Source organism: Salmo salar, chromosome 24, assembly GCF_965601325.2.
Source record: "Salmo salar chromosome 24, fSalSal1, whole genome shotgun sequence".
NCBI classification, from domain to species: domain Eukaryota; kingdom Metazoa; phylum Chordata; class Actinopteri; order Salmoniformes; family Salmonidae; genus Salmo; species Salmo salar.
Window position 1 is genome coordinate 39,578,662 of NC_138314.1, and position 23,210 is coordinate 39,601,871.

Genomic DNA, 23,210 nt, shown 5'->3' on the forward strand with positions numbered 1-23,210 from the left:
TCCCTCAATGTCAGCAACGCAAAGGAGCTGATTGTGGACTACAGGAAATGGAGGGCTGAGCACACCCCCATTCACATCGATGAGGTTGAGGTGGAGATGGTTGAGTGCTTTAAGTTCCTCGGTGTCCACGTCACTATTAACCTATCATGGCCTAAACACACCAACCCAGTTGTGAAGAGGACACGACAACACCTCTTCCCCCTCAGGAGGCTGAAATGATTTGGCATGGGTCCTGAGCTCCTCAAAAAGTTCTACAGCTGCACCATTGAGAGCGTCTTGACTGGTTGCATCACCGCTTGGTATGGCAGCTGCTCTGCATCTGACCTCAAGGCTCTACAGAGGGTGGTGCGTATGGCCCAGTAAATCACTGGGGCCAAGCGCCCTGTCATCCAGGACCTCTATACCAGGTGGTGTCATAGGAAGGCCCTAAAAATGGTTAGCCACCCAAGTCACAGTCTTTTCTCTCTGCTACAGCACAGCAAGTGATACCGGAGAACCAAGTCTGGGACCAAAAGGCTCCTGAACAGCATCTACCCCAAAGCCATAAGACTGCTGAACAGTTAATTAAACAGCTACCTGGACTTTCTGCTTTTCACCTCCTACCTACATGTACAGTACATAGTACTTCAATTAATCACCTATCCAAACCCTACATATACATATTACCTCAATGAATCACCTAACCAAACCTACATATACATATTACCTCAATGAATCACCTAACCAAACTTACATATACATATTACCTCAATGAATCACCTAACCAAACCTACATATACATATTACCTCAATGAATCACCTCTTGTACCCCAGTACACTGACTCGGTACCGGTACTCCTTGTATATAACCTCGTTATTGTTATTTTGTGTTTTTTTTATTGTGTTATTATTTAATTTGTATCTATTTGTTAATTTTATTACTTTTTAACTGCATTGTTGGGAAAGGGCTAGTAAGTAAGCATTTCATGGTAACGTCTACACTTGTTGTATTCTGCGCATGTGACAAATACAATTTGATACAATTTGATTTGATGCATGGGTGACCTCCCGGCTATAAAAGCCTATGTCAGGGGGATGCCATGCTCGTTCCACATCCCCAGTTAGGACAGTGGGCGCTGGAACACGGCACTCGATATTGTGACAAGTGTGCCCGAGCGTTGCAGGTTAATAAACAACGGCAAATGTAATGGGCACTCTATTTATTACACTGCCATTCAAACGGAGACCACGCTCGTGCTAAATCACAGTGCCATCGATCAGGGCCCGAATTAACTGTTCTCTGTCTCCCCCTTCTGCCTCTGGCTGTGGCCCAAATTAAATGGCACCGTATTCCCTTTATAGTGCACTATTTTGACTATGGCCCTCAAGAATAGTGCACTATATAGGGAATAGGATGCCATTTGGGATGCAGGTCTGGGCTCTAGAACCGCCATAACCCAACTGCCACTGACGTTTGATTTGGTCAATTAAAAAAATCATGTAAATAATTTGACCGTGTGCCTAGCAGGTTGATACTATTGTCTTTTACCTTTTACTTTGTAAAAATAAGCTGTTATGGTACTGTTTTATTGACTGTAACTCTATTACTAATCCAATGTATTGTAAAGGGAAACGAGAACATGCTATGTGTTGCAGCAAGCCTTTAGAAAAGTGCAAAACACATCCTTGACTATATCCAAGTTGGTGAACAGGAAACAAACAATGCCAGTCAGCCTGCACAGCCGGCCCACTGAAACTACACCTAAACTATACCAAAACTACACTGGAATTATACCAAAACTACACCTAAACTATACTAAAATTACACTGGAATTATACCAAAACTACACCTAAACTATACCAAAACTACACTGGAATTATACCAAAACTACACCTAAACTATACTAAAATTACACTGGAATTATACCAAAACTACACCTAAACTATACCAAAACTACACTTAAACTATACCAAAACTACACTGGAATTATACCAAAACTACACCTAAACTATACTAAAATTACACTGGAATTATACCAAAACTACACCTAAATTATACCAAAACTACACTTAAACTATACCAAAACTACACTGGAATTATACCAAAAGTACACCTAAACTATACCAAAACTACACCTAAACTATACCAAAACTACACTGCAATTATACCAAAACTACACCTAAACTATACCAAAACTACACCTAAACTATACCAAACCAAAACTACACCTAAACTATACCAAACCAAAACTACACCTAAACTATACCAAAACTACACCTAAACTATACCAAAACTACACCTAAACTATACCAAAACTAATTACACACATAATAAGAGTTAGCCTGTAAACCAGATCAAATTGAACAGTATTAGGCCTATCAGTTGTCAAATTGTACATGAAGAGATGGGCACATCTTGTAATTGACAGACGCAGGGAAAGGAGCATCGCTTTGTTAAATCCTCCTTCAGAGTCACATGCAGGTAAAACATTGTGATTTCTATATAGCATCAGAAAGAGCATATTCTGCAGTTTATATTACACTTACCTTTGTCAAATAACTCTCAAAATTCAAGAGGTGCAACTCTTTTTCTAAATGTTACTTTTTCCAAGAATATCCGTGCTGTCCATGCATTCAGCACATGACCATTCACATGCTGTCCATGCATTCAGCACATGACCACTCACGCCATAGCATAGCTCTGGTTACTAAGCAAACACTAGTAACATAATAAACATAAAATGTAAGTAAGCTAATTTGTCGTTTATGGATGAATGGACCCTAGAAACCAGATAGAAACTGATAATGGTGCATGTGACACCAAGTACTTGCTCAATGGCTTTCCATATCTGGGGAAAGATGAAACCGGGCAAGCGGGTGAGCAACTGTCTGGTTTTCAGACTCGTGGAGCCTTGCATGTGCAAAGGCAGAAATGTGACTCAGGACAACTTCTTCACATCAAATTCACTGTCTGACAAGTTAATTGCAAAGAAGACTAGCCAGCTAGGAACAGTGAACATACAAAGGCGGGAGCTGCCACCCTCTGCGCAGAACAACATACCAGCGGAGCTGTACTCCACATCAGTGATGGAGAGTGGTAAGCAACACTCACAGTTTACAGATGTATAATAAATAAGAGTGTTTGCATCGTCTGCACAATGCATCCCGCTGGATCTGGCATGTGAGGTTTGTGATCCGCCAAGCAAGCCGCCATGGCAGCAGGTCCTGCGCTCCCTCTTCTCCATGCACCACAGCTCCCACTCGGGAATAATAAGACCCAATGTCAAGTCGGCAGGTGCAAACGAAACAAGGCCCATGAAAACTGTGTGCATTGCAACCGATTTGTTTGTGGGGCTTGCTCAAACAAAGCCCCGAATCTGTGTGCTGAATGTGGACCCCAAGCATAAAGAGAAGACGCGAATGATTCATGTTTAAAGGCACGGTTATTATGGCACAAAACAGTATCAGATGCAATCAACTGCTTTTATATCTTGTTATGAAAATATTTCCATGACTATTTCTTTATGCAATTAATCCTTTACAATTGTTCATGCACTGGTGCTTTTGTTCAGGAATAGAGCAAATCATTTCACCTGCACACCTGGCTGGATATATTATTATTGCAATCTATTTCATTTCTACTTTGTGAAAAGAATACACTGTAATGTTTTTATTGTAAGGGAAACTAAAACAGGCTATAGGCCTATGTTATTTCTAGGACTTTGTAGAATTTTACAGAACATATGCTTGACTCTAAACAAATAACTATTGTTGTAATTTTTTTTAATTGATATATTCCCATAAATATTTCTTCATTCAATGAATCCTTTACAATAGTTTATACACTATTTATCAAGCATTTATTTAACAAGTATGTTTGTGCACCTTGCGGGTTGATATGGGAAGGGAAAGGGAAAGGGGGATACCTAGTCAGTTGTACGACTGAATGCCTTCAACTGAAATGTGTCTTCCACATTTACCCCAACCCCTCCTCTGATGCCCGTGCTAAAGCGAAGGCTTGGTAATGTTCTCTAGTGGGTACTTATATATTGAACGGCCAGGCGGTTCTAGTGTTAAAAAGATGCGCGTGGTGTGATTTGTGTTGTGGAGCTTTTAAAGGGTGAACCTAGACAAAGCTACAGAGATAAAGCTGTTTTAATCCTTCCAGGGCCTCTTCCTTTACCGGGAACTGGGAGCAGCCTGAATGTGTAATGCAAACAGTAGTTGGAGTGGGTGTTTGCAGAGAGAACTTCAGAGATGTAGCTACAAATCACAGGTGTAAGGTGTTGCTTCTTTACCAATGATCAAAGAACTGATGAAATGACGCGAGTGCGCGTATCAATTTTCTTTCAAGTGATGCCAGCCTATTCCTTATGATCACTGCATGTTTCACTGCCAGCCGTCTCAGCAGCTTTCAGCAGGGTGCAAAGCAGCTTTCAGCAGGGTGCAAAGCAGCTTTCAGCAGGGGGCAAAGCAGCTTTCAACAGAGTGTAGAGCAGAGCAGGTTTCAGCAGGGTGCAGAGCAGCTTTCAGCAGGGTGCAGAGCAGAGCAGCTTTCAGCAGGGTGCAGAGCAGAGCAGCTTTCAGCAGGGTGCAGAGCAGCTTTCAGCAGGGTGCAGAGCAGAGCAGCTTTCAGCAGGGTGCAGAGCAGAGCAGCTTTCAGCAGGGTGCAGAGCAGCTTTCAGCAGGGTGCAAAACAGCTTTCAACAGGGTGTAGAGTAGAGCAGCTTTCAGCAGGGTGCAGAGCAGAGCAGCTTTCAGCAGGGTGCAGAGCAGGTTTCAGCAGGGTGCAGAGCAGCTTTCAGCAGGGTGCAGAGCAGAGCAGGTTTCAGTAGGGTGCAGAGCAGCTTTCAGCAGGGTGCAGAGCAGAGCAGGTTTCAGCAGGGTGCAGAGCAGAGCAGGTTTCAGCAGGGTGCAGAGCAGAGCAGCTTTCAGCAGGGTGCAGAGCAGAGCAGCTTTCAGCAGGGTGCAGAGCAGCTTTCAGCAGGGGGCAAAGCAGCTTTCAACAGAGTGTAGAGCAGAGCAGGTTTCAGCAGGGTGCAGAGCAGCTTTCAGCAGGGTGCAGAGCAGAGCAGCTTTCAGCAGGGTGCAGAGCAGCTTTCAGCAGGGTGCAGAGCAGAGCAGGTTTCAGCAGGGTGCAGAGCAGCTTTCAGCAGGGTGCAGAGCAGAGCAGGTTTCAGCAGGGTGCAGAGCAGAGCAGGTTTCAGCAGGGTGCAGGTTTCAGCAGGGTGCAGAGCAGGTTTCAGCAGGGTGCAGAGCAGAGCAGCTTTCAGCAGGGTGCAGAGCAGAGCAGCTTTCAACAGGGTGTAGAGCAGAGCAGCTTTCAGCAGGGTGTAGAGCAGAGCAGCTTTCAGCAGGGTGCTGAGCAGCTTTCAGCAGGGTGCAGAGCAGAGCAGCTTTCAGCAGGGTGCAGAGCAGCTTTCAGCAGGGTGCAAAACAGCTTTCAACAGGGTGTAGAGCAGAGCAGCTTTCAGCAGGGTGCAGAGCAGCTTTCAGCAGGATGCAGAGCAGAGCAGGTTTCAGCAGGGTGCAGAGCAGCTTTCAGCAGGGTGCAGAGCAGAGCAGGTTTCAGCAGGGTGCAGAGCAGGTTTCAGCAGGGTGCAGAGCAGGTTTCAGCAGGGTGCAGAGCAGAGCAGCTTTCAGCAGGGTGCAGAGCAGAGCAGCTTTCAACAGGGTGTAGAGCAGAGCAGCTTTCAGCAGGGTGTAGAGCAGAGCAGCTTTCAGCAGGGTGCTGAGCAGCTTTCAGCAGGGTGCAGAGCAGCTTTCAGCAGGGTGCAGAGCAGAGCAGGTTTCAGCAGGGTGCAGAGCAGAGCAGCTTTCAGCAGGGTGCAGAGCAGAGCAGCTTTCAGCAGGGTGCAGAGCAGGTTTCAGCAGGGTGCAGAGCAGGTTTCAGCAGGGTGCAGAGCAGAGCAGATTTCAGCAGGGTGCAGAGCAGAGCAGCTTTCAGCAGGGTGCAGAGCAGAGCAGGTTTCAGCAGGGTGCAGAGCAGAGCACCTTTCAACAGGGTGTAGAGCAGAGCAGCTTTCAGCAGGGTGCAGAGCAGAGCAGCTTTCAGCAGGGTGCAGAGCAGAGCAGACTTTGTCTGCATCTCAAATGGCATCCTATTCCTTATGTAGTGCACTACTGTTGACCATCTTCTCCTTTTTGTTTTGTTCCACTGTTAACTTCTCCCTCCTTTTTTGGTCTGTTTTCTTCCTTTCTCCCTCTTTACCTCTTTCATGTTTTGTCTCACCCTTCCCTTCTGCTTCCCTTCTGTTGTCTCACCCTCTACTTCCTCCCTCCCTCCCTCTTTCCCCAGATCACCAACCGCTACATCTACGACACAGTGCTGCTATTGGCCAACACTTTCCACAGGAAGCTGGAGGACAGGAAGTGGCACAGCATGGCCAGCCTCACCTGTATCCGCAAGAACTCCAAGCCCTGGCAAGGAGGACGGCCTATGCTGGACAACGTCAAAAAGGTACTGGTCCATATAGGGGGTTAAGATAAAGAGATAAAGGTCCATATAGGGGGTTATTCTTAGAGACAGGAGTTTCTCCTGACTACCAGACCAGGTTATAGACCAAGGATATTCAAATCCGAGCCTGGAGGTCCGGAGTACTGCTGGTTTTCTGTTCTACCTGGTAATAATTGCACCCACATGGTGTCCCAGTCCTTGATAATGCTTGCATCCCAAATTGAACCCTATTACCTATATAGTGCACTACTTGTGATAAGGGCCCATATGGTTTTGGTTGAAAGTAGTATGCTATATAGGAGATAGGATGGTATTTGGGATGCAGACTACAGTGCCTTGCAAATATATTCATCCCCCTTGGCGTTTTTCCTATTTTGTTGCATTACAGCCTGTAATTTAAATGGATTTTTATTTGGGTTTCATGTAATGGACATACACAAAATAATCCAAATTGGTGAAGTGAAATTAAAAATTTAAAAATAAATAAAAACCTGAAAAGTGACGCGTGCATATGTATTCACCCCCTTTGCTATAAAGCCCCTAAATAAGATCTGGTGCAACCAATTACCTTCAGAAGTCACATTATTAGTTAAATAAAGTCCACCTATGTGCAATCTAAGTGTCACATGATCTGTCACATGATGTCAGTATATATACACCTGTTATGAAAGGCCCCAGCGTCTGCAACACCACTAAGCAAGGGGCACCACCAAGCAAGCGGCACCGTGAAGACCAAGGAGCTCGCCAAAAAGGTCAGGGACAAAGTTATGGAGAAGTACAGATCAGGGTTGGGTTATAAAAAAATATCTGAAACTTTAAACATCCCACGTAGCACCATTAAATCCATTATTAAAAAATTGAAAGAATATGGCACCACAACAAAACTGCCAAGAGAAGGCCGCCCACCAAAACTCACAGCCAGACAAGGAGGGAATTAATCAGAGAGGCATCAAAGAGGCCAAAGATAACCCTGAAGGAGCTGAAAAGCTCCACAGCGGAGATTGGAGTATCTGTCCATAGGACCACTTTAAACCGTACACTGGGCTTTACGGGCTGGGCTTTATGGAAGAGTGGCCAGAAAAAAGCTGTTGCTTAAAGAAAAAAATAAGCAAACATGTTTGGTGTTCGCCAAAAGGCATGTGGGAGACTCCCCAAACATATCGAAGAAGATACTCTGGTCAGATGAGACTAAAATTGAGCTTTTTGTCCATCAAGAAAAATGCTATGTCTGGCGCAAACCCAACACCTCGCATCACCCCGAGAACACCATTTCCACAGTGAAGCATGGTGGTGGCAGCATCATGCTGTGGGGATATTTTTTATCGGTAGGGAATGGGAAACTGGTCAGAATTGAAGGATTGATGGAGGGCACTAAGTACAGGGAAATTCTTGAGGGAAAACTGTTTCAGTCTTCCATAGATTTTAGACTGGGACTGAGGTTCCCCTTCCAGCAGGACAATGACCCTAAGCATGCTGCTCAAGCAACACTTGAGTGGTTTAAGGGGAAACATTTAAATGTCTTGGAATGGCCTAGTCAAAGCCCAGACCTCAATCCAATTGAGCATCTGTGGTATGACTTAAAGAATGCTGTACACCAGCGGAACCCATCCAACTTGAAGGAGCTGGAGCAGTTTTTCCTTGAAGAATGGGCAAAAATCCCAGTGGCTAGATGTGCCAAGCTTATAGAGACATACCCCAAGAGACTTGCAGCTGTAATTGCTGCAAAAGGTGGCTCTAGAAAGTATTTACTTTGGGGGGTGAATAGTTATGCACGCTCAAGTTTTCAGTCTTATTTCTTGTTTGTTTCACACCCAAAAATATTTTGCATCTTCAAAGTGGTAGGCATGTTGTGTAAATCAAATGATACAAACCCCCCAAAAAGAAATTGTAATTCCGAGTTATAAGGCAACAAAATAGGAAAAATGTCAAGGGGGGTGAATACTTTCGCAAGCCACTGTATGAATGTGAAAAACAAGTGATATTATGTCAGACAAGGGATAGCCCTTCAAGTGATATTATGACAGACAAGGGATAGCCCTTCAAGGGTGGACGACATCTCGTCTGCCCCCACTTTTATCTCTGAGGGGACCTTTGAAATGGATATGAAGTTAGGGACACTGTCTTGGGCATTGAATAAAGCCCTGGTGGTTTTGTTGGCGTTGTTGTCGTGTTGAGGTGACATTGTGCTGTGTTAGCGCAGGACAGGACGTGATGTTAACACCTAATCCATCCCTGTGGCCGTAGCTCCTGGGGAGTGTACTGTACCTGTCGACACGTGTCTGCACACACACACACACACACACACACACACACAAACAATGGCATTCTCACACCCTGTCCTCTGCCGTGAGCCACATGAGCAGTCAGTGAAAGTGACACCGGCCCTGCCGTAGGGAAGGTGAGTCAACAAAAGTTGAGTCCCAATGATTCAGTCCCTCTCCAACCAGTCCTGAGACTGGTTGTATGTGTGAGGTGTTCTCTCCTGCACCTGCTGCCGGCTGTTGTAATAACTGTGGTGATGTTAATGTGGCGTATGCCTTGTTATTTTACTGTAAACCAGCCACGTAATGGGCCTATATTACATTCCCCAGGGTATCCTCATTGGTCCACTGTTCTACGGCTTCATTAGGGGAACGGACTGTTTATTGGCTTTTCAATGCATGCGTTAGGGTGAGCTTGCCCATATACTGCTCAGCTCTCCTAATTGGACAGCTAATTAATCCTGTCCGCGCAGTATTGGTGCAATACATTTACAACAATTGTCTTTGTGTTAATTAGACCTACAATTTGGAAAGGGGGGGTCTCTGCACTCGTTTGTGATGTTGGAGAGCTTTGGGGAGATGAAAGGCTACGCATCGTGTGGTGCTTTGTTCGTGGCAGCCAAGCACTCTTTATGTTTAAGCCTGCTCTCATTTAGCAAAAGAAGAACACATTAAGAGTAAATTAACAACAGGCGATTATTATCATTACTTTAATGTAACAGGCCGCATGTAGATGAATAAATCTGTTTCCCAATGCAGGCTGTCACGTTGTTGGTTGGGGCTGTCATGCTCTCGAACGCAGCGCTGCAGACAGGGCTGCCATCAGTGCAGGTGTAATGCAGGCTGAATTATGAAAGGGGTGTGAGGGGAGAAAGGCATATAATTACTTGATTCATAACCTCAGTACACATCAATGGAAATATCAAAGCGAGAGGATTTCTCTTGAAAAAGCCCCACACTTACAAGTGTAGGATATTAATTTGATCACCCTGTTGCAGGAGAACTGCCGGAGAATGCTGAAGTTTGTAGTTTTCACTTTGAAATTTCAGACTAGATTTGTTCTCATGAAACATTTATCACACCTACAAAAATGTCCATGAATTAATTTGATCACCCTGTTGCAGGAGAACTGCCGGAGAATGCTGAAGTTTGTAGTTTTCACTTAGAAATTTCAGATTAGATTTGTTCTCGTGAAAAATGTATCAACCCCTACAAAAATGTCCATGAATTATAATCCACATAATAATTCACATTTCCTGTTGCTCCAGGATTATTTTCCTGCTGTAGCAAACTGGTAATCACTTCACAGTGTCTAGGCTGGAGGATTGAAGATGTCTTACTATCTATCAACAACAAAAAATCCAATGGACCCATGAAATAGTGACGAGACCTTTTATTAAAACCATTTTCAATGTTTTATGACTTTTTCTGGGAATACTTCTTTGGTAGTTTCTTTGACCTTACTAATCACTCTTGTACGGTGTCCATATTAGTACAGTCTCAGTCTCATGAGGAATTGTTTTAATCTCAGCAGGATTTTCTAAAAACCCTCTGACTTTGTGTTTGTGTTTGTGCTGTGCCTTACAGTCTGGAGTGAGTGGTCTGACTGGCTTCCTGGAGTTTACAGACAACGGAACCAACCCCAACATCTACTTTGAGATTCTGGGGACCAACTATGGCGAGGACAGGGGCAGGGGTGTCAGTAAGGTAAAAGAACACAACATTATTCTTGATCAAATGATCTTGGGTTAGATTCCCGCTGGGGTCACCATACAATTTTTTTTGCATGCATGACTGTAATTCGCTTTGGATAAAAGCATCTACTAAATGCCATACAGCTATGCTATTATTATTATTATCTTGTTCCTGTTGTTATTGTTGTTGTTGACTATTCTCCACAGCGTGCTGCTTGATGTTTATAAAACAGCAACATTTTCTCTGAGATTAGCTATAAATCTGTAACTTTTTTTCTCCGCCTAATGGCAAAATGTGGAGAATTGCTAGAAGTTAGCTGTTTTCAAAAGAATTATGAAATAAACAATAAATATTGCGGTGGAGGGGGGGTTATCTGACCTTGCGTGGTGGCCTTACGAAAGAGGTTGATGGGTGAGGGTTGAAGAGGAGGGGTGAAACTTGAGTTTTGAGACTAGGTGAGGTCTGAGGAGGAGGAATGAAGAAGTTCCTAATATGTATTCCGTACTGGTGGCTGGTGCGCTGTCTCTGTAGGTCTGACTTACGTGCTGTCTCGAGGATGGAGCACTGTGTTTCACGCAAGCAGGCAGATTTGGCTGCCACAGTGACACAAAATAGCTAAATAACCTGAAGAACAGTGTTCTATACAAATACTGTGATTTTCAGGGTGGCAGGTATCCTAGTGGTTAGAGTGTTGGACCAGTAACTGAAAGGTGCTGGATCAAATCCCTGAGCTGATAAGGTAAAAATCTGTCATTCTCACCCTGAACAAGGCAGTTAACCCACTGTTGCCCGGTAGGCTGTCATTGTAAAAAAGTGTACATCTAATTATCAAGTGGTACCTAGAGAACTATACTATTTTCCCAGTTCTTCTCATATACAGTACCAGTCAAATGTTTGGACACATCTACTCATTCAAGGTTTTATTTTACTATTTTCTACATTGTAGAATAATAGTGAAGACATCAAAACTATAAAATAACACATATGGAATCATGTAGTAACCAAAAAATTGTTAAACAAATCAAAATATATTTTATATTTGAGATTCTTCAAAGTAGCCACCCTTTACCTTGATGACAGCTTTGCACACTCTTGGCATTCTCTCTTTTGTCCCATCCCCCACACATGTGGAGACCTCACCTGGCTTAACTGGTGCCTCCAGAGATGCAACCACTCTCATCATCCCTCAATGCCTAGGTTTACCTCCACTGTACTCAAATCCTACCATACCCTTGTCTGTACATTATGCCTTGAATCTATTCTACCACGCGCAGAAATCTGCTCCTTTTATTCTCTGTTCCCAACGCACTAGACGACTAGTTCTTATAGCCATTAGCCGTACCCTTATCCTATTCCTCCTCTGCTCCTCTGGTGATGTAGAGGTTAACCCAGGCCCTGTAGCCCCCAGTACTACACCTATTCCCCAGGCGCTCTCATTTGTTGACTTCTGTAACTGTAAAAGCCTTGGTTTCATGCATGTTAACATCAGAAGCCTCCTCCCTAAGTTTGTCTTATTCACTGCTTTAGCACTCTCCGCCAAACCTGATGTACTAGCTGTGTCTGAATCCTGACGTAGGAAGGCCACCAAAAATTCGGAGATTTACAGAACTACAACAATTTCTGTCAAGATAGAACTGCGAAAGTGTTGCAATCTACTGTAGAGATAGCCTGCAGAGTTCTGTCATACTATCGAGGTCTGTGCCAAAACCGTTCGAGATTCTACTTTTATTAATCCACCTTTCCAGAAACAAGTCTCTCACTGTTGCCGCCTGTTATAGACCCCCCTCAGCCCCCAGCTGTGCCCTGGACACCATATGTGAATTGATTGCCCTCAATCTATCTTCAGAGTTTGTACTGTTAGGTGACCTAAACTGGGACATGCTTAACACCCCGGCCGTCCTACAATCTAAGCTAGATGCCCTCAATGTCACACAAATTATCAAGGAACCTACCAGGTACAACCCTAAATCCGTAAACATGGGCACCCTCATAGATATCATCCTGACCAACTTGCCCTCTAAATACACCTCTGCTGTCTTCAACCAGAATCTCAGCGATCACTGCCTCATTGCCTGCGTCCGTAATGGGTCCACGGTCAAACGACCACCCCTCATCACTGTCAAATGCTCCCTAAAACACTTCACCGAGCAGGCCTTTCTAATCAACCTGGCCCGGGTATCCTGGAAGGATATGGACCTCATCCCATCAGTAGAGGATGCCAGGTTATTTAAAAAAAAAATGCCCCATTCAAAAAAGGTAGAACACAGAACAGATATAGCCTCCTTGCAGCTACCCACTGCGCTGAGGCTAGGAAACACTGTCACCACCGATAAATCTATGATAATCGAGAATTTCAATAAGCATTTTTCAATGGCTGGCCATGTTTTTCACCTGGCTACCCCTACCCCGGCCAACAGCTCTGCACCCCGACAGCAACTTTCCCAAGTCCCCCCGCTTCTCCTTCACCCAAATCCAGATAGCTGATGTTCTGAAAGAGCTGCAAAATCTGGACCCCTACAAATCAGCTGGGCTAGACAATCTGAACCCTCTCTTTCTAAAATCATCCACCAAAATTGTTGCAACCCCTATTACTAGCCTGTTCAACCTCTCTTTCGTATCGTCTGAGATCCCTAAAGATTGGAAAGCTGCCGCAGTCATCCCCCTCTTCAAAGGGGAGACACTCTAGACCCAAACTGTTACAGACCTGTATCCATCCTGCCCTGCCTTTCTAAAGTCTTAGAAAGCCAAGTTAACAAAAAGATTACCGACCGTTTCTAATCCCACCGTACCTTCTCCACTATGCAATCTGGTTTCCGAGTTGGTCATGGGTGCACCTCAGCCACGCTCAAGGTCCTAAAAGATATCATAACCGCCATCGATAAAAGACAGTACTATGCAGCTGTCGTCATCGACCTGGCCAAGGCTTTTGACTATGTCAATCACTGCATTCTTATCGGCAGACTCGATAGCCTTGGTTTCTCAAATGATTGCCTCGCCTGTTTCAGTTCAGTTCAGTTCAGTTTCAGTTCAGTGTGTCAAATCGAAGGGCCTGTTGTCCGGACCTCTGGAATTCTCTATGGGGGTGCCACAGGGTTCAAATCTCGGGCCGACTCTTTTCTCTGTGTATGTCAATGATGTCGCTCTTGCTGCTTGTGATTCTCTGATCCACCTCGACGCAGACGACACCATTCTGCATACATCTGGCCCCTCTTTGGAGACTGTGTTAACCTGTTTGGGATAGGGGGCAGTATTTTCACGGCCGGATAAAAAACATACCCGATTTAATCTGGTTATTACTCCTGCCCAGAAACTAGAATATGCATATAATTAATAGATTTGGATAGAAAACACCCTAAAGTTTCTAATACTGTTTGAATGGTGTCTGTGAGTATAACAGAACTCATATGGCAGGCCAAAACCTGAGAAGATTCTATATGGGAAGTGCCCCGTCTGACCATTTCTTGGCCTTCTGTAGCCTCTTTATCGAAAATACAGGATCTCTGCTGTAACGTGACATTTTCTAAGGCTTTCATTGGCTCTCAGAAGGCGCCAGAACGTTGAATGATAACTCTGCAGTCTCTGGGCGAAAAACAGTAGGGGTTTTGGAGAGTGGTACTTCTGAGAACAATGGCACTGGTGCGCGCGTGCATGTGACTACATTTTCTTCTTTCAGTGTTAGAACGGATACAACGTCTCCCGGTTGGAATATTATCACTATTTTACAAGAAAAATCGCATAAAAATTGATTTTAAACAGCGTTTGACATGCTTCGAAGTACGGTAATGGAATATTTGGAATTTTTTGTCACGAAATATTCCACCCTTCGGATAGTGTCTTGAACGCACAAACAAAACGGATCTATTTGGATATAACTATGGATTATTTGGAACCAAAACAACATTGGGTGTTGAAGTAGAAGTCCTGAGAGTGCATTCTGACGAAGAACAGCAAAGGTAATCCAATTTGTCTTATAGTAAATCTGAGTTTGGTGAGTGCCAAACTTGGTGGGTGTCAAAATAGCTAGCCGTGATGGCCCGGGCTATCTACTCAGAATATTGCAAAATGTGCTTTCACCGAAAAGCTATTTTAAAATCTGACACCGCGATTGTATAAAGGAGTTCTGTATCTATAATTCTTAAAATAATTGTTATGGTTTTTGTCAACGTTTATCGTGAGTAATTTAGTAAATTCACCGGAAGTTTTCGGTGGGTATGCTAGTTCTGAACAAAACATGCTAATGTAAAAAGCTGGTTTTTGATATAAATATGAACTTGATTGAACAAAACATGCATGTATTGTATAACATAATGTCCTAGGAGTGTCATCTGATGAAGATCATCAAAGGTCAGTGCTGCATTTAGCTGTGGTTTTGGTTTTTGTGACATATATGCTAGCTTGAAAAATGGGTGTGTGATTATTTCTGTCTGGGTACTCTCCTGACATAATCTAATGTTTTGCTTTCGTTGTAAAGCCTTTTTGAAATCGGACAATGTGGTTAGATAAAGGAGAGTCTTGTCTTTAAAATGGTGTAAAATAGTCATATGTTTGAAAAATTGAAGTTTTTGCATTTTTGAGGTATTTGTAATTCGCGCCACGCTATACCATTGGATATTGGTGAGGAGTTTCAATGCCATACAACACTCCTTCTGTGGCCTCCAACTGCTCTTAAATGCTAGTAAAACTAAATGTATGCTCTTCAACTGATTGCTGCCCGCACCCACCCATCCGACTAGCATCACTACTCTGGACGGTTCTAACTTAGAATATATGGACAACTAAAAATACCTAGGTGTTTGGTTAGACTCTCCTTCCAGACTTACATTAAGCATCTCCAATGCAAAATTAAATCTAGAATCGGCTTCCTATTTCTCAACAAAGCCTCCTTCACTCATGCTGCTAAACATACCCTCGAAAAACTAACTATCCGAGCGATCCTCGACTTTGGCCACTTTTACAAAATAGCCTCCAACACTACTCAGCAAATTGGATGTAGTGTTCCATCCGTTTTGTCACCAAAGCCCCATATACTACCCACCACTGCGACCTGTATGCTCTCGTTGGCTGGCCCTCGCTACATATTCATTGCCAAACCCACTAGCTCCAGGTCATCTAGAAGTCTTTGCAAGGTAAAGCCCTGCCTTATCTCAGCTCACTGGTCACCATAGCAACACCCACCCGCAGCACACGCTCCAGCAGATATATTTCACTGGTCACCCCCAAAGCCAATCCTACTTTGGCCGCCTTTCCTTCCAGTTCTCTGCTGCCAATGACTGGAACGAACTGCAAAAATCACTGAAGCTGGAGACTCATATCTCCCTCACTAACTTTTAGCATCAGCTGTCAGAGCAGCTTACCGATCACTGCACCTGTACACAGCCCATCTGTAAATAGCCCACCCAAACTACCTCATTCCCATACTGTTATTTAAAAATGTTTGCTCTTTGCACGCCAGTATCTCTACTTGCACATCATCTTCTGCACATCTATCACTCCGGTGTTAATGCTAAATTGTAATTATTTCACCACTATGGCTATGACTATGGCCTTACCTCCCTAATCTTACTACATTTGCACACACTGTACATAGATTTTTCTATTGTGTTATTGACTGTACGTTTGTTTATCCCATGTGTAACTCTGTGTTATTGTTTTTGTCACACTGCTTTGCTTTATCTTGGCCAGGTTGCAGTTGTAAATGAGAACTTGTTCTCAACTGGCCTACCTGGTTAAATAAAGGTGAAATTAAATAAAAATTACAATTTAAGACGCTTGTTCCACCATTGGGATGCCAGGACAGGAAAGAGCTTTGACCGGGGGGGGACCAGCGGTGGCAGAACAGAGTGCTTGGGTTGGGATGTAGGGTTTGAACATAGCCTGAAGGTAAGGAGGTGCAGTTCCCCTTGCTGCTCCGTAGGCAAGCACCAGGGTCTTGAAGATGATGAGATCTTCGACTGGAATCCAGTGGAGTATGCGGAGGAGTCGAGTGACATGGGAGAAAATAGGAAGATTGTATACCGGTCTTCTGCTGCATTCTGGATAAGTTGCAGGGAATTGAAGGCGAAGTAGGGAGCCCAGCCAACAGAGAGTAGTCTAGACGGGAGATGACATGTGCCTGGATTAGAACTTGTGCCACTTCCTGTGTGAGGAAAGGTCGTACTCTACGACCAGTGTAGATCATGAACCTGCAGGAGCGAGTGACTGCTTTATTGTTTGCAGAGAACGATAGGGTGTTGTTCAGGTTCTCGTTAAGCTTCTTTGCACTCTGGTAGGGTGACACTGTGGTGTTATCAACCATGATGGAGAGGTCTTTGAGCAGGAATGCCTTCCCTTGGAGGAAGATCAGCTCCGTCTTGTCGAGGTTGAGCTTGAGAGGGTGGGCCGACATCCAAGCTGAGATATCTGCCAGGCATGCAGATATCGCCACCTGGGTGTCAGAAGGGGGGAAGGAGAAAAGTAATTGAGTGTTATCCGCATAGCAATGATAGGAGAGACCATGTGAGGATATGACAGAGCTGAGTGACTTGGTGTATAGAGAGAAGAGGAGAGGGCCTAGAACCGAGCCCTGGGGGACACCAGTAGTGAGAGTACGTGGTGCAAACACAGACCCTCTCCACGTCACCTGGTGGTTGACAAAGTCATCTGCAGAGAGGGAGGAGGGAGAGGGAAGAGGTGGAGTATTAAGGGTGGAGGATAAAGTGGAGAATAGTTTCCCAGGGTTGGAAGCAGAAGTTTGAAATTTAGAGTGATATAAAGCATCTTTAGCAACAAATATAGCGGAAGAGAAAGTAGAGAGGAGGGAGTGGAAGGAATATACAGTGAAGGTCCATTTCCGCTCATATGCCCGCAACCCTGTTCTGTTAGCACGCAGTGAGTAACTCAGCCACGGAGCAGGAGGGGAAGATCGGGCCGACTGGGAGGAAAGAGGACAGCGAGAGTCAAAGGACGCAGAAAGGGAGGATAGTAGACGGAAGAGAGGATATGATAGAAGAGGAGAAGGGAGAGAGAGAGCGAAGATTGCGGCGGCGCATGACCATCTGGGTAGGGGCTGAGTGGGTAGGGTTGGGGGAGATCAGAGATATATAGGGGGTTGCAGTGAGATTAGAAGGCTAACAGCCTCTAGTGAAGATGAGGTCAAGCATATTGCCTGCCTTGTGACTGGAAAAGGGTGAGGTCAAAGGAGGAAAGAAATTCATTGAAATCAATTGTCGGGAGGTTAAAATCGCCCAGTACGATGAGTGGTGAGCCATCGTCGTGAAATTAGCTTTTCAAGGTGTCAAGCTCATTGAGGAACTCTCCAAGGACACCTGGTGGTTGATAGATGACAACAATGATAAGCTTGAGTGGACAAGTGACAGTATGGAATTCAAATGAGGAGATAGACAGGTAAGAGAGAGGGGAAAACAGAAAATATGAAGACGCAGGCGAGGTTTGAACCCACACCACAAGGGGCAATGTGTGGTCCAGAAACTGCAGCACTACCAGCAGAACAGATTCTGGCACAGAGAAGAGATGTTTTTCTATCAGTGTATGTTGCTGGTAGTTGTAGTCGCACTGACCAGTTGTAGGCACTCCCCGTTTATTCCCACAAACATCTGTCCCGACCAGATTTTCCGTGTGTGGTACCCACAGAGTCCAGTTTCCCACATCCTACCTATTTGTGCTCTGTTTTTACTAACCCAGTGAAAAAAAACTCACTAGATAACGTGCTACAGTTATAAACTGAGTGTACAAAACATTATAAACACCTGCTATTTCCATGACATAGACTGACCAGGTGAATCCAGGTGAAAGCTATGATCCCTTGTTGATTTCACTTGTTAAATCCACTTCAATCAGTGTAGATGTAGGGGAGGAGACAGGTTGAAGAAGGATTTTTAAGCCTTGAGACAATTGAGACATGGATTGTGTATGTGTGCCTTTCGGGGGGTGAATGGGAAAGACAAAATATTTAAGTGCCTTTGAATGGGGTATGTTTATAGGTGCCAGGTGTACCTGTTGTGTTGTGGGGCGACTCAATATGAGGATGGTGTTCTGTACACTAAGTGTACTACAACTACTCTGAAACAAAGTGTGATTTTGATATGTTAATACATGTCTAGATTATACGTCTAGATTATATTGTAGCACTATCGATATACTCTGGGCCTGCCTATAGTATGTTTAATTTTGGCGTGTCAGCAAATCTGAGGGTGAGGTGCAGGGTTTAAGGGTTGTCCCAAATTCCACCCTACTTCCTATATAGTGCACACATTTTGACCAAGACCCACACACACACACACACACACACACACACACACACACACACACACACACACACACACACACCCCTGACGAATCCTAAACTTCCAGAGGGGCCTGCTGTAGATTACAAATTAGATTGTCAGATCTCATTAGAGATAATGGCCTGAGACACAAACATAACGCACCGTGCCTCCAAAGATGAAATTAATATTTAACTACAAAGTAATTACATTAACTCTGATTTCTTAATCAAATAATACAATTCCTTTTGAGGGAATTAAATACTTGCTATACTGCTATGATAAGCACTGTACAGTATGTACCAGAACATCTGATGAGGGAGAGCATTGCTGCGCCGTCTACTGAATTTTTAATATTTTACATTTGTAATGAACCAATTGAGAAGAGCAGAGACTAAGAGTTGCAGGTCATCATACTGCACTTCAATTTAAAGATAAACATCAACAACTCAATACATTTCGGGGGGGGGGGGGGGGGGGGGGGGGGGGGCAATTCAAACAGCAGGCCTCACCCCGCCACTGTTTTGGTAAACATCTGAGGGATGAGGCTGGAGAAATGTAACCACTCTCAAATAGACTGAGCTATGGATGCAAGGACTGACCATCCATTGGATCTAAATGATAGTTTTAAACATGCTTTGAGGCTATCACATAGCTATTCCCCTCACTCAAAGGCACTCACCTAGCCCATTATTTCTTGGCTCCAGAGATACGTCTTTGTGTGTGGTCATTTCTATGCACATTGCATGTTCCTATGTTCATGTTGTCAAGGCGTGTATGTGGGTAAATGTAACCAATTCATTTCAATAATTTTGGCACAACTTATTTATGTTTAGTGGGTACCTATGTCAAGATAACGATAACAATACAAAGTTCTGGAAATGTCTTTATTAACATGTAAACCTATTCTTCATTCACCTTTTAATTCACAGCTGTCCATTTTGTTTCACCTGTTTGATTGAGTAAACTGGCCCGAGGTTCCCTCAAGGTTGAAGTTTCAATTTATTTGTCATATGTACACAAATACAATGAAAGGCTTGCTCACAAGCTTCCTTGCAATAAAATAAACAAAAACAGTAAATACACCTCAAACAAATAGACAGTATGTTGAATTTTTGCAGACACTCTTATCTAGAATAGTAGTGAGAGCAAACATTTTCATCCAGACCAGTCCCCCATGGGAATCAAACCCCCAACCCTGATGCTGCAAGCACCATGCTCTACCAGCTGAGACACACGGGACCTACACCCCAGAGAAGGGCTAGTTATCAATCGCATTCCTCCCACACACCAATATAATCACAAACCCTTTCATATCTCTTCATCTCCACTGATGGACTTTTTAAATCAGGCCTTGTTCTTAAATTATGCCCAGGCACAGAACGGCTGTTCCAGTAATGACACAGAGGTAATTGACACAGAACTGACCTGGAGCTGTGCAAGGCTATAATCTGCTGCCTGCCTTTCTTTCAATTCATTATCCACACTAAGCCACACACATACTGTACGCATGTTATTACCACTCACTCTTTTTCTATTTCCCCCTCTCTCTCGACCTCTCCCTCTCTCCTTCCTCTCTTTTCTTATTTTCCTCTCTCTCCCATCTCTCTCTCTCTCTTTCTCTCTCAAACGCACACACACACACACACACACTCATACAGTTGTCTCTATGTTGATAATAGTTGGACTTAGGCAATCTATCATAATTATTATTACCTCTGTGCAATAATTAGTTTTCCACTCCATTAATTCAGATGGCTACATGCAGCTTACCACTCTATACATCAACAATCTAAAAGCTCCATTGGCCAGCAGCAAAGATGACAGACGCACTGTCTGCTGGGTAATTGCTTCGTGGGACCTTAAGTCATTTCTGCTGGGAAATAAAATAGATTTATATTTACAATGTGTGGCCGTTAAATAGGGTCACAGTTAGGTTGGATCTAATGGTGATGTGGAACCCACTGAGAGAGAGAGAGAGAGAGAGAGAGAGAGAGAGAGAGAGAGAGAGAGAGAGAGAGAGAGAGAGGGTGAGGGGGTGATGTAGATGTCCTATACTTTAGATAAAGGGAGGGACAAAGGCAAAGCAAGCGAGGCAAGCCCGGGGAACGATATCAAGTGAGTGTCAGTGGGAATGTTAACCCACTAAATGAATAGCATTTCATTCATACTAAAATGTCCGCCAGAGTGGGGTCACCCTTCCTATTCTGACACAGCCATTACACTGCCATGGTAACAGATATAACACCTTTCATTATATGTTTGGACTGATAGAACAGATTGAATTTCATCTGTTACCCTTGACACGGTAAAAAATAGAACCTATTAACCATGTAACCCTGTATGACATTTGAATGTCAGTTTGTATGAGTGTCAGGTTGTGTATTTTATTGTACGTACCTGCTAGTCAAAGAGCAGTTATGTTTCAGCTGATCACACCTAGAGGAGAGAGGCTTGTACGTATGTTGAAACCATTCTCAACTAGTTGACACACGCTCTTAAAAGAACATTCATAACAATCCTAATGTCAGGTATGTTTATACCTATAAACATGTAGTACAGAGATGCCTACCTGGTCTATCACACTGTCTCATGTACTTGAAGGACAGGAAAGACTAATCCTACTGGACATGTACATGTTAATAAAAACGTGTTGGAATTATACAATAATACATTTTATTGATCTTCTTACTTTCACTTACAACTGAAATCTAGCTTGGGGTACAATTTTAGTTTCTAAATACGTTTCACATTTATTGGAAACAGGTTATCAAGTCATTTCACATTGCAAACGGAATGTGTTAATCTGGTGTGAAATTTCAAGTAGGCAATACTCAAGGCAAGACAGAACTACATAATCAAAATTAAATGTGATTGCATGAAGAGTTTACCATAATTTCTTGCACAACATATATTGTTGTGTAAATTACTCTAGTTGTGAAATAAAAATCTTGAGCCAAAATGTTGTTGGTTTTTGACCTAGCTACATGAACACTAGAGACAACTCTACCAATGGACAATGAAATACAAAATGGTGTATCAAAAGAAGGTATCAATGTCTATTTGTGGTACAAAATATGGGAGCAACAACCTTAGGAACAAAATGGGATTAATTCCTTCCATCTAAATGATATTCCTGTAAGACTGTGTTAAAAATATGTCGGGAAACTAAACAGTGGAAAGGAGAGGACATCCCCCAGGGGTAGAGATTCCCATTTCCCCCAATTTTCCGTTCCATTAGGTAGATTCAGATGTTCTTTTTTAGATGCTGTCTTTGCCTTTAGGGGAGGCAGGGGAGTGAGACTCATTGATTTCTCTTGCTTCACATATTCTCGCTTTGCACATCTCCTGGGCAACTCCCAGTAGATAGCAGATGTGTTAGATGTCAGGCGATGCTCATTGGAGGCGTTAGCCTACCTAAATTTTCCCTGGGTCAAGCAGAGCATGGCTGCGTCCCAAATCTCCCTTGTTTCCCTGTATAATGCACTAATTTTGACCTGGGCCAATAGGGAGGCACATAGGGCTCTGGTCAAAAGTAGTACACTATATAGGGATTAGGGTCCCTTTTGGAAGGCAACCTATTTTCTTTAGGCCATTGTGATATTGTAGCATTGTTAAAGAGTGGCGGAGGAGGATGAGACCTTTTTGGCTGAAGTCGTTCTCGGTGTCTTTGTGTTCTTTGCTATCCACCTATTCTCTCCTTTTGTGCAGCTCCTACCACACACTGCATTCTGTTCTCTTTTCAATATCAGTTCTTTGTGCCAGTTAGCACTATTATCAAGTGTGGAATGATAAATATTTGAAAATGGAGGCGAGATTTTTACCGTACAAAGCGACAGTTTGAAGTCACATCTCAGAGTTCCTATGTCACGACCTTACTAATGTTCCGAGTCATATCTCAGAGTTCATATGTCACGACCTTACTAATGTTCCGAGTCATATGGCCGAGATCATATGTCACGACGTTACAAATGTTCCGAGACAATCGGGTCAAATGGAGTGTCACCCAATTGCATTGCTCTCTCTTGACATGTTGCAGTTCAATCATAAGCCCTCATTTCACTAAATTCATTTGGCATGACTAGTCCTAATGCTGTGTTGAGACAGGGTCATGCTGTGTTGAGACAGGGTTGTGGCTAGGTCATTATTCTGCTGTGTTGAGATGGGGTCATGGCTAGGTCATTATTCTGATGTGTTGAAACGGGGTCGTGGCTAGGTCATTATTCTGCTGTGTTGAGATGGAGTCATGCTGTGTTGAGACGGGGTCATGGCTAGGTCAGTATTCTGCTGTGTTGAGACGGGGTCATGTTGTGTTGAGATGGGGTCATGCTGTGTTGCGTCGGGGTCATGGCTAGGTCATTATTCTGCTGTGTTGAGACGGGGTCATGCTGTGTTGAGACGGGGTCATGTTGTGTTGAGACGGGTTCATGCTGTGTTGAGTCGGGGTCATGGCTAGGTATAAGTACTGTATGTGTCTCAAATAGCACCATATTCCCTGTATATTGAGCAACTTTTCCCATTTGGGACGCAGCCTATGTCTCTGTTGGTTAAGTCAGA

The 23,210-nt window shown here is 43.7% G+C and overlaps 1 protein-coding gene across 2 annotated transcripts in view; it reads left to right on the top strand.

Moving 5' to 3' along the window:
- LOC106585836 (glutamate receptor ionotropic, delta-2) overlaps positions 1 to 23,210 on the top strand; it is a 623,881-nt gene that overhangs the window by 414,063 nt on the left and 186,608 nt on the right. For both annotated transcript variants that reach the window (XR_001324086.3, XM_014172508.3), the window contains exons 7-8: positions 6,278 to 6,439; positions 10,285 to 10,404. Coding sequence is in view for 1 of the 2 variants with exons in the window: in XM_014172508.3 (XP_014027983.1) it covers positions 6,278 to 6,439; positions 10,285 to 10,404 (282 nt within the window). In the remaining variant the exon portion in view is untranslated. The remainder of the gene's footprint in view (positions 1 to 6,277; positions 6,440 to 10,284; positions 10,405 to 23,210) is intronic.